A 10,802-nucleotide genomic window follows, 5' to 3' on the forward strand; every position below is an offset into this window, starting at 1 on the left:
GCGAGGCGAAGGCAGGCCGCGCTGGAGCGGCGCAGGGCCGCGTTAATACGGGTGTGTGTAGAGCGAGGGAAGGGCTGGGGAACGGAGCTAGGGCGGCTCTTATAGCCCCATATGTACTTTGCAGTCCGCGGGCTGCTCTAGAATGGATACGAGGCACGGTATTGATAACAGCCCGACGCAGGCATTGCCTCCCGGTGAGCAGAAAGCGGCCCTGGGGTTAAAGGAAGGGCTGAGAGCCGGGCTGGGCTCTACTCAGCTCTACCTTGTTCCTATTATAGAGCCTCAGCCGTATCGTTGCTGCTGCCCGAGTCATCAAGCGTCCAACCCAAGTGCCAGGCTGCCCAATCGCTTCACGGTAAGGAGCTGCCTCAAAGAGCTGAGATCCATCTGTTTAGAAGCCAAAGTAATTTCCCTTTGCATCTATAGGCTATTCAGTACATGCAGCAATGGTGAGGACCACAGACCACAACAAGCAGAGCAAAGCACCGCCTGTGTACAGCACAAGGAGCCATGTCAGCTAAAGCTAAGAGCTAAATAAAATAGCACTGCGCCTCAATGTCAATGGTCTGTGTTAAGCATTAAGCTCCTTCCTCTGCCTGGGCCTGCCCGGCTCTGGGGTTGCAGGCCCAGAGGCTCATTGCTATCAGCGAGCTAAACAACCAATAGGAAGCAGCCTTGCTCAGCATGTGGTACCGCCGCGAAGCTCGCTGGGAGTTGTGTCCTACCCTGTAACTACAATAACAACGAAGAACTACAAGTCCCAGAATGCCTCGTGGAAAGCGCGGGCCAATAGGGAGAGGGCGTGTTGAGGTTGCACGCATGCGCGGTAGGGTGGGAGGCCGAGGATTCATGTGGAGGTCAGGGGAGCTGCGGGAGGAGAGTGGGGTGGGAGGGGGCGGAGGGTCTTGGGGTATTGGAGCTGAGCTGGGGGCTGAGGGTACGAACGAGGCCTTCACCCGCCAGGTCTGTGTCCTGAGAGTCAGAGGCCTCGGGAAACGTGGGTGGGAGGAGGGAGGGGGGGAGAATGGGGAATTAAAGGGGGTTCGAGGTGTGGGGTTCCTCGAGGGGTTTTGGGGGGGGGGAAGGGGGGGATGTGGGGTCTTGGGTTCAGAGTCCAAGGTGATAAGGGGGGGGGGAGTGGAGAGGCCTGTATGGCTGCTGAGGGGCAAAGAAATTGCTATTATAATGAATGATCCCATTTCATGGTGGGCTTTTTGGATTGGGGTTCCATCCCAGCTCTAGGTACACACTAGGGCTGCCTGGTTTTCTCGTTTCCTATAGTTTTACCGAAGTTATGGGATTTTTTTTTTGCAGGAGGTTCATCATAAAGGGGTTAGAACAGCACGTGAGAAATGGCTGCCAAAGTGTTTGAGAGCATTGGGAAGTTCGGCCTGGGGTTGGCTGTTGCAGGTGGAGTCGTCAATTCTGCTCTATATAATGGTGAGTGGGACAGGCTGAGTGTTTCCAGTTCTCTTTATGTCCTTATTATCTGGCTGCTCTGTGCTTTTATTGCTTGTGGTATCTGGGGAAGACAGTGATAAAGCCTCTTTCAGGGCTGTTTTGTACCTTGTGCATTGCATAAGTAGGAGGAATTCAGGCTTTTTCAACACAACTCTCTTGTGAGCAGGCTGAGGGCTCAGTGGTAATGGATGAGTATTCTCTTTTGATTTGTTATTCCTAAGAATATTAATAGCTTTGCCATTTTTACATAGCAAAAAGCCTTAACTAACCTCCATAGACTGTCCCTATGGAAGTTTTGCTGCTGTGCAGATATAACTCATGATGCTACTGAATCTATGTTGTTTTCTTTTCCAGTTGATGCAGGACACAGAGCTGTTATCTTTGATCGATTCCGTGGAGTCCAGGATACGGTGGTAGGAGAAGGAACTCATTTCCTCATCCCCTGGGTACAGAAACCGATCATTTTTGATTGCCGTTCTCGCCCACGTAACATACCTGTCATTACTGGCAGCAAAGGTGAGGTTTGGGACTGGGCAGCTCTATAAGATCCAGGCACTCTGATGTGCACTGTGTGTGTCTCACTCTTCTGCTGCTTTGGAGCTGGGTGGGCAGAGGCATGAGAAAAAGCTTTTTGAAGACACTTATGATCATTAACGTGCTAGAGGACTATAGGAATGAGGGTTTTATCTCTGAACATGGAGATTCTATGAGTGTAGAGTTTAGCAGTCAGGAATAGTTTGATACTTATCCTTTAAATAAAAAGTCTGTGTTTACTGTAGGGTAATTCCCTGCATTACAGACAAACTGAAGCTTCAGTTTAATCTGTAAGGAGGATTTGGATCCCTATGTGAAATATAGTCCTTGGTTAATGAAATACTACAAACCTTTCCTTTGTTAGAAGTCTGAATGTTTGTCTTATTTTGCTTTCCTCTGGAGGGGACAGCTTCAGTATATCTCCTGCCCATAAGGTTTAATGCTAAATTTGTGCCTGTTTCTGCAGATCTACAGAATGTGAACATCACGCTGCGTATCCTGTTCAGACCCGTGACTGCGCAGCTACCCCGGATCTTCACAAGTATTGGGGAGGACTATGATGAGCGTGTCCTGCCCTCCATCACAACTGAAATCCTCAAATCTGTTGTGGTAAGAACAGCACAAATGCTGGGGTCAACCTGTCGCTTCTCTTTTGTTTTAGCACTAATGAGACGTGCTGAATTGTGGAAAATGTGAAGCTCTAAAATGAGGCTTCTCTTTATACCCCTTGGCTCTAATGTGCAATACAGAAGAGTTAAAACTGTATCTATGCTGATTGCTTCTCTGTCGTTTTAACTACTTGGCTTTATTTTCATCAAGTTGGGTGACAAGTAGAGCATCTGAGAGCTTTCTTCTCACTGTTGTCCATCCTGACTTCAGGCTCGCTTTGATGCTGGAGAATTGATCACTCAAAGAGAACTGGTCTCCAGGCAAGTGAGCGAAGACCTCACAGAGAGAGCAGCAACTTTTGGCCTCATTCTGGATGATGTGTCCTTGGTAAGAGTTCCCTTTCAGTTTTTCTCCCTGTGCAAATAGGGAAGAAAATTGGTAGAGGATCGGAGAAGAGGTGTGAAAGCTTGTGTATGTGGACCCTGTTTGTTTGCAGTTGCACATGATGCAGTGGTTACAGCTCAAGTCAAAGTAGTTGGTTGTGTCACTGGCCACCTATAGACTTTGTTTTTTAAAAGGATGGAAAGCTTGCTAGGTTTAGTTTCTGTTACACTGCATTCTTTTTTTTAGCGATACTGACTTTCCATCTTCTCTGATAAAGGCAAAACGCCTCCTGCCTTAGACATGTGCTGTTGGTAGCAGTGTTGCTGTAAATGCTGTTGTGGACTGTGATTTCTGCCTTGCAGACCCATCTGACCTTTGGTAAGGAATTCACCGAAGCAGTTGAAATGAAGCAAGTGGCCCAGCAAGAAGCAGAGCGAGCCAGGTTCATTGTGGAAAAGGTACTTTATTCTTTTGAGAAACTTTAGCTTGGAAGTAGTTCCTGGTATCTCAGTCATTTCTTCTCACAGTGAATACTTTAGTCACCTGCCCAGGAAACCAGGCAGGTATATGACAGGTGTCACTCAGAATCATAATGCTAATATAGTTCAGTGCTCAAATCTTCTCTAGACAGCTGTCCACCAGGAGTGCCCTTAGGCGAGCTGCTGTTTCATGAGGTTAAGATAAGACAATTTCAAGTCGATTTTTAAACATCCCCTCCACAATAGGCAAATATGTGTTTGTGTATATATGTGTATATGCACAGCTTTAACATACAACCACCTGGTTTAGCTCTCTTAAGTCTTCTGAAGGAAAGAACAATAGAGTGGTGAAGGGGGAATTTATACTTAAAGCTTGCCTGTAGCATCTTCCTTCTGTTTCCTTTTCTGCTCATTTTTCTTCTCACCTGTTTTCTTGCAGGCTGAGCAGCAGAAGAAAGCAGCTGTTATCTCAGCTGAGGGAGACTCCAAAGCAGCTGAGCTGATTGCCAACTCGCTAGCTACTGCAGGTGATGGCTTAATTGAGCTACGCAAGCTGGAGGCAGCTGAAGATATTGCTTACCAGCTTTCAAGGTCTCGCAACATCACCTACTTGCCCTCTGGACAGTCTGTTCTCCTCCAGTTGCCGCAGTGAACCTGGCTCTGCAGCCACAGCTAATCCGATCACCTTTACCTGCCAGTTCAGCTCTTTGCAGAAAAATCATTGCATTTTCCTGATTGGGTAAAGCAGAGAAAATGAAAATTCAACTGATTTAGGATTCTTTAATAAAACTGAACATGCTTCAGAACAAACCTGTGTGCTTTCCATGTATTGTCAGAGTAGTGGCTTCACTGACCAATTAATTAAGCTAGGTTTGAGAACTCAATCTTCCTGAAAAGTCGGTGCAAAGGAGCTTTCTTCTGTTGGTCTCTGGGCACATATAAGTGGCCCAGTGACCTCCGAACATCACAGTGCTTGTACCATGTGTTGCTCCAATATTTAGTGCCTTTATGCTGCCTGTTACAAAGTTGCAGGTCCTTGAACTGTGGAACAGATGCTGAGGAAGAGTGGCTCTTCAGTCAAGCCAGTGTTTTCTCAGGTGTTAGCTAAGGGAAGGAGGATACCTTGGCTGTGTAGTGGCTTTGCTATTTATGAATTGTGACAGCTGGAAAGACAGAGCAGATTTTGTCTGGGAGTGATCCTGATTTATTCCCTGCCACTTCTCCTTTTGTTGTGTAGCTTCGTTTCTTTCACCAAGGTCAGTGGATGTGACAGTCTCACTCTGAAAAAGAGTGCTCAGCAGGGCACATGAGATTAGCTTTTCCAAAGAGCAAAACGAATGCAAACTGAAGAAGGGATGGGGTCGGCAGCTATGCTGCTCTCCCACCAGATGGTGGCAGTAGCAGTTCTATGTGCACGTGGTGGGGACCAAGCTGTGCCTCAACCTGCCTGGAGAAGAGATCTTGGGCAGAGGATGCACAGAGCAGACCTGGAGAAGAGCACACACAGTAGCACACTCCCCAGCCAAGGGAGAAAAAAAAGGCCAGTATAAAAGCTGTTTAACAGGCAGCACTGCTCTGGAAAGCAGGCAGAAGTATTTAATCCCTGTGCCAGGCTGCACTAGTAAAACTGATAACCATTTGACTGTATTGTTTCCAGGCCATCTGCAGGTTTTATCCCCTATAAAATACAGAAAATACTGAACTATGCAAATGCCTGTCACCTTCTAACCTCGGTCCCAAGGTGGCTTTGCTTTGTAGCAACATAAGAGACCTGCTGGGGGGAGGTTGTTGCAGGGCCCTGTACTAGGAGGAATGTAACCCTCTGTGCTGGCAAAGGTGCCAGAATGCATCTCCTTCTTTAGACCAAAGAGCAGCATTTGGTTGCCACCTTCACACATCAAAGCCTTACAACCCATAGTGAAATCTCCCAGCCCACCCTGCTCTGATTTGTCTACAAACTTCCAAAGAAGGGTGTGGGGGGGACTCTTTTTTTCCCTTCCCCCCAGAGACTTGGCTTTACTACGTTTTCCCTTCATGCTAGTGGAAGAGCTCAGCTTTGCACTAACCACAGCAGCTGGGCTAGCCTGCTAGCAATATGCAGACCAGCTAAACAAGCTTTTGGCCAGGATAAACAAATAGGAAACTGTTTGATTTCCTCTGCATTCACCCAATCTCTTCCTATTTAACAGATAACCAGCCTACCTGAGCTGAGAGGAGAGCAAAAGAAACCACATGGACAGGTACTTTGGAACAGCTGTACTTTGCAGAATGCTTGTTGCAGAGGAATGGGCACCTACCCTGATAGTTGCTAGCATATGAAATCTGCTGAAACCTCTCTAGGTAAGGGAGCTCCCTGAGCTTATGATAATTTGTACCCTGCAGCAAACTGGCAGCGTCTGAAGTGGTTAGAATAAGGAATAGGGAGGAGTTTCCTTATTGCTTCTTTTGTACTGTGGATCAAGCAGAAAAAGCCCGTCCCAAAATGCAGAGAATGGGGGGAAGCACTTGTGGAAGTAGGTAGGAAGTGAATAATTGCCTAAGCCAAGCTGGAGCTCAGCTGGCTTAATTATTCCTTGCATGACACTAGGCAGCACAGGGGGCAGAGAGTCCCCTCTGAGTCTTGCTCTACTGCTGTTGTGAAAACAGCATTTGAGATTCCTTACACTAGATCTGCATACAACATTGATCTGGACTGCATCAGAAACCTGCAGTGAGTTACCCCTGATCTCTTACAGGCCATAACCGTGCCTAAGTCTGGGACAGTGCATCCCAGCTGCTGGAAGGCAGTGCAGAAAGTGAACAGTATGAGATGCCAGCTGCAAGACACGCTCCTGCACCCCAAGCTGGTAGACAAAATGAGGCAGGAAGGGCAAAAGGAGGCTAAGGAAGAATGTGTGCAGGATGCCTCTGAAGCAGTAGGTTAAAAATACACAGCAGATGGAAGGACAGGAAGGAAGCAAAGATTAAGCCTGAACAAGGTAAGCCCACCCCAGAGACATTAATGCAACATGACTTTCATAGGGGTGAGTCTCACTGTGCTCCTTCTGCAAAGCTAGTAAATATTACTCTATTGAAGAAGCAATTGCTTCCTTTCAAACATGGCTTTTAATGGGTAATTTTCAAGCCCATAAAGGTGTTTTTACACAAGAAGCTGGGCTAGAATACTGGATGTGGGTGGAAGGGACCACAGTTTAGCCACTTTGTTCCCCACTGGCTAATGTATAATGGACCTGTATTCATATAGCTCTGGTAGGAAGTTGATGCTGATCAGAGTAAAAGTGTTCTTAACAAAAGAACACAAGTGTCTCAACAGCCTCATAAGGTGGAACTCACAATTACTTCATTGCAAGTGTTAAAGCTTATGTAGCAGTCACAGCACCAAGCCTGCCTTAGTTCAAGAAGTGTCTGTACAAGCTTAGACATATGGTTTAATTTTCAGGTAGTCCCGCATGGAGTCAGGAGCTTACTCAATCTCTGTATGGCCACTCTGCTTGCATCCTGCTGCTCTCAAGGTCTAACCAAGGGTATGAAGAGAGATGCTGGTGGGTGTTAACTCTGCACTATTTGGAGGCAGATAATCTAATTGTGGCCTTACACTGAGCTAACAAAGGAGAAGGGAGAGTGGGAACAGGAATTTCCTCTGTCTGATCTTCTCTGTGCTGATACAGTCTCAAAGCCCAACACTCAAGGGGGTGGTTCCCTCCAAGTGTAGGACTTCCTGTGACAAGAGCTGGCAGGAAAAGCCCTTTGTTTCCCTTTTGCTTCCTTTCCCATTGCTTGAGAGGATCCTGAATCCTGCAAGACATAGCACAATACTGAAAATTATAGTCCAAAAAGCAACTGGTTGGGTTACAGCAAGACATCAGTGCTCCTGTCCATGCCTAAGTTTCGCTTCTCACTCAGAACCCGTTCACTGCAGCATCCCTGAGCAACATCTAACCCTGAGGACATTTCCCCTTTGGGGAAGGAGGACTCCCACTTGCAACTGCATTCTCACCAGGCCCTCAATGCTGAGTTCAGGCTGTTCCTAAAGAAGAACTGTTATGACGTGGAGGTCTCAGTCAAACAGCACCCTGCTATGCTTGGTGCCAACCCTGAAACAGCACAAGCCATGAAGATTCACCTGCGGGAACAGCGAGTAGGACAGAAAGAAGGCAGCCCACCTTCCTGTTGGCTGCAGGAAGGAAGAATACTAGGAGAGTTGTTTTACTGGCTGCTGAGAGTTTCCCAAGAAATCATCATAGCACAAGTCCAGGTGAAGCAGAGAGCTGTTGCTTGGGTAAAGTAGAGAACCTTCACCAATGGAGCCACATCCCACAGCAGCACAGCTTAAATGGGACCAGGCAGACATCTCCCTTACCAGAGCACTCCAGCACTGCTTTACTACCCGGAAGGCTCACTCAGCAATTCTAGAACACACATTCCTATAGAAAAAACACAGGTGGGTGATACTGTGTTCTGGTGCATCTAATTTGAATTTGCATAACATTTAGGTTTTGTTTTCTTTTAAACTGAAAGATCTGGTTTCCACAAAGGATTTCACCAACAGTTGCATTGCTGCTACTGCTGGAGTGAGCTGCAAACAGCTGCTTGCTGAAACACTGCAGCAGTTTAAGGCAGGAAATGAAGATCTGTATCACCTGTTCCTGGCACTGCATGCAGTGAGGAGGATGTGTGAGGGCATTTCCCATACTAGTTATACTATAGATAGAAGGGAAATACCAGAGAGAGTAGGCAAACGTGCTACAGCATCTTACCGAGCAGTGAACAAGATGCACATATTTGCCCCTAGAAGTTAAACAACAGCATGAAGAGAAGACAGAGAGGATAGCAAGGAAATCAGGAGGCTGATAAGGATCTGTGGCTGTAAGGCAGGCGTGTGCTAGGGAGCGGATCATGTGCAAGCAGAGATGTGGGACTGTTCCTGCATTTTGTTTGTTTCCCTTTACCTGGCTGACATGTCTTTTCACGTCAAAAGTTAGATCAAAGACTGGGATGTAAATAGCTGAAGGGAGCCCTTTGTGGGAAAAGGGCTGTGTTACAGCCAATGACTCAGCCGGATCCCTCCCTGGGAGCCAGCATGAGGATGTCAACTTCCATTAATAAAACAGCCAGGGAAGAAAGCAGGCAACTGCAGGGTGCCCTGGGCATTCAGGAGCCAAATCACACAGCAAGGCTTAGAAGAGTCAGTCTCCTCTGCAGCAGCCTCTTCCCTAACAGAGATACAGAAGTGACAAAGCAGAGAGATAAGAACAAGTGCTCTGTTGTCAGGTTGGAAATCTGACAGCTCAAGAATACATACACTCAGTCCCTTATCTTTTTAAGTCTCTCCTCTGCAGAGTCCTAGGTGTCTGCTGAGGAAGAGGGACTTAACATTTCCTTTTCACTTCTGTACAACTTGTACCTGGGGGGAGCAAATCACTATCTGAAACTGAAGACGCAAAGCATCTTTTACAGGAAAGGCCTCTGCAGTCCTCCAGTAGCTATTTTAAAGTGAGAGGACCTCATGCTACAGGTGCAGGGTAAGGAAGCCAGGCTAGAAAACCAGACACAGCATCAGGGAAGGGGAGCAGAGCAGAACAAATTGGGAGACTGAGCGCTATCCCCACATAGTGGAGAAAAAACTCATCAAGGCACTTGCCTGCTCTTGTCCCATGATCAGACATCAGCTGTAGCTGTGCCTTTATACAGAAATGGAAATAGTTGGTGGCTTCACTCCTCACCTGCACCTCTATGGAGCCAAACAGGACACTTGCAAGCAGTGGACACAGTTATCCCTCTGATAGAAATCCACATTTGAAATAGCATCCCTGTGAATGACTGCTTTCTTGTTCATTCATCTGTCAAGAAAAAAGGTCTCCAGAGATTTTCTTCTTATCCTTTTCAAGGTTTGAAATTTAATTACACGGCCTCTCCATTTTTTTCTTTGAAGAGCTGCATTGCACAAGGGTTTGGGGCTGAGCAGGGACAACAACATGCTCTCAGAACCTGGGTCTCCCTTCTCCCCTTCTCTCTTAACTACATTCTCCCCTCCAGTTAATCACAGTCCCTGCAGAAATGAGAACAGCCTGGGGTCTGCTCTGAACTGAGCCTGCCAGTAATAGCTCCAACAGGGCTGGCCTGAGCAAAGTATGTTGTGCTTTACTCCTTTCCTATGCCCAAACAGCAGGAGTTGCTGAGGCAAAGAAGGAAGCTAGCAAACAGCTGGAACAAAGTGATCTTTAAGGTCCTTTCCAACCCAAGGCAATCTGTGATTCTATAAACACCACTCTGATCTTACCATAGGGCTTCCCAAGCACACACACTGTCCCTTTTAGTTGATAAAATAAAAGCCCCCAATCTCTGCTCTCCATAGGAAGCTCAAACAGGAAACAAACCACAGGTAAAGGAAGGGACTAAATGATTTTAAAAGGGGGGCTATGGAAGGGACACGGGTCTGAAACCAGGCAGGAGGGAATCAAAGCTACACAACACAAGATTCCTCAAGCCTTGGGATGCAGCTTACACCACCATAAAGGCTGTACCGTGCCCTGCCCCCTTTTCCTGTTTTCAGCTACTTTTGCTTGTCCTTCTACTGCCTCCAAACCTAAACCACAGCAGTTCTCTTCCCTCCTACACATCACTTAGAAGTGGTTTTCAGGGCTATGGAAAAGGCACTGTAGCTTCCTATGAGAGCTGGGACTGCTCCTGGGCCCTGACCCACCTCCCAGCCCTTCACAAGCCCCACACCTGCCCCAAGCTCTAAATTCTATCTACAAAACCCATTTCTCATCATCTATCTCTCTCACACATCACACAAGGCCCTGCAGGTGGGTGCAATCAAGAAACCACAGGCCAGAATTAAGCGGTTATTAACGTTTTAAGGCAAGAGGAGGGTTGGAACAAGTGGAAACCAAGCTTTGGTCTAATTATATTATATTATATATTATAATTGTCGGTCCGCTGGGGCCTGTGGAGGCCGAGGCCTGTGGAGGCCTTACCTGGCTCCGGCCCCTTCCAGCCTTCCTCTGGGTTGAAGCATTACCTCTATCCATCCTTCTACCTTCAGCAGAGCCCTCAGGAAGGAGGCGTGGGCCGGAATGAAGCTTGCCCAGCTCATCTGACTGCAATTACAGCGGCCCACTTTAATTACCGGTAAAGTAACGGTAGGCCCCGGCCGCTCCTTCCGCCTCACCTGAACCCCGCCGGACACCGCGCATGCGCACAACTCCCACACAACGTGCGCTCACCTGAAGAGGAAAAGGAGGTGGGGGGGGGGGGTGTAGGGGAGGCAGCCGCGCATGCGCCGTAGCGCCGCTCGCCCTCCCCTCAGCCTATGGGTGTCTCCCCCCCCCC

The 10,802-nt window shown here is 47.6% G+C and overlaps 1 protein-coding gene and 1 long non-coding RNA gene across 4 annotated transcripts; one reads left to right on the plus strand and one right to left on the minus strand.

Annotated features, from left to right (window-relative positions):
- The first annotated feature begins 757 nt into the window (after nucleotides 1–757).
- On the plus strand, nucleotides 758–4,277 carry PHB (prohibitin). Of its 2 annotated transcripts, none has more exons than XM_015885603.1 (7): nucleotides 758–857; nucleotides 1,315–1,440; nucleotides 1,816–1,977; nucleotides 2,462–2,604; nucleotides 2,875–2,991; nucleotides 3,351–3,446; nucleotides 3,907–4,277. In XM_015885603.1, exons 2-7 carry the CDS (start codon nucleotides 1,353–1,355, stop codon nucleotides 4,117–4,119), a joined length of 819 nt encoding a protein of 272 aa, XP_015741089.1. In that variant the 5' UTR covers nucleotides 758–857; nucleotides 1,315–1,352; the 3' UTR covers nucleotides 4,120–4,277. The 2 variants fall into 2 exon arrangements, with proteins under 2 accessions (XP_015741089.1, XP_015741090.1); XM_015885604.2 differs by having other exon boundaries at nucleotides 857–963.
- LOC107325111 lies at nucleotides 2,763–10,800 on the minus strand. Of its 2 annotated transcripts, XR_004305424.1 has the most exons (3): nucleotides 10,642–10,800; nucleotides 10,448–10,570; nucleotides 2,763–3,018 (listed from the first exon to the last, which is right to left on the minus strand). It is a non-coding gene; the product is annotated as an uncharacterized LOC107325111 (long non-coding RNA). The 2 variants fall into 2 exon arrangements; XR_004305423.1 differs by having other exon boundaries at nucleotides 10,448–10,690.
- Between the last annotated feature and the right edge of the window lie 2 nt (nucleotides 10,801–10,802).

This window comes from Coturnix japonica, chromosome 27, assembly GCF_001577835.2.
Source record: "Coturnix japonica isolate 7356 chromosome 27, Coturnix japonica 2.1, whole genome shotgun sequence".
In the NCBI taxonomy this organism is placed as follows: Eukaryota; Metazoa; Chordata; class Aves; order Galliformes; family Phasianidae; genus Coturnix; species Coturnix japonica.

What these genes read in the sequence shown, in the direction of transcription:
- PHB (XM_015885603.1), top strand. Translation starts at nt 1,353, where the DNA reads ATGGCTGCCAAAGTGTTTGAGAGCATTGGGAAGTTCGGCCTGGGGTTG. An exon ending in CAATTCTGCTCTATATAATG is followed by an intron (nt 1,441 to 1,815) that starts GTGAGTGGGACA and finishes TTTCTTTTCCAG; the next exon opens with TTGATGCAGGACACAGAGCT. An exon ending in AAATCCTCAAATCTGTTGTG is followed by an intron (nt 2,605 to 2,874) that starts GTAAGAACAGCA and finishes TCCTGACTTCAG; the next exon opens with GCTCGCTTTGATGCTGGAGA.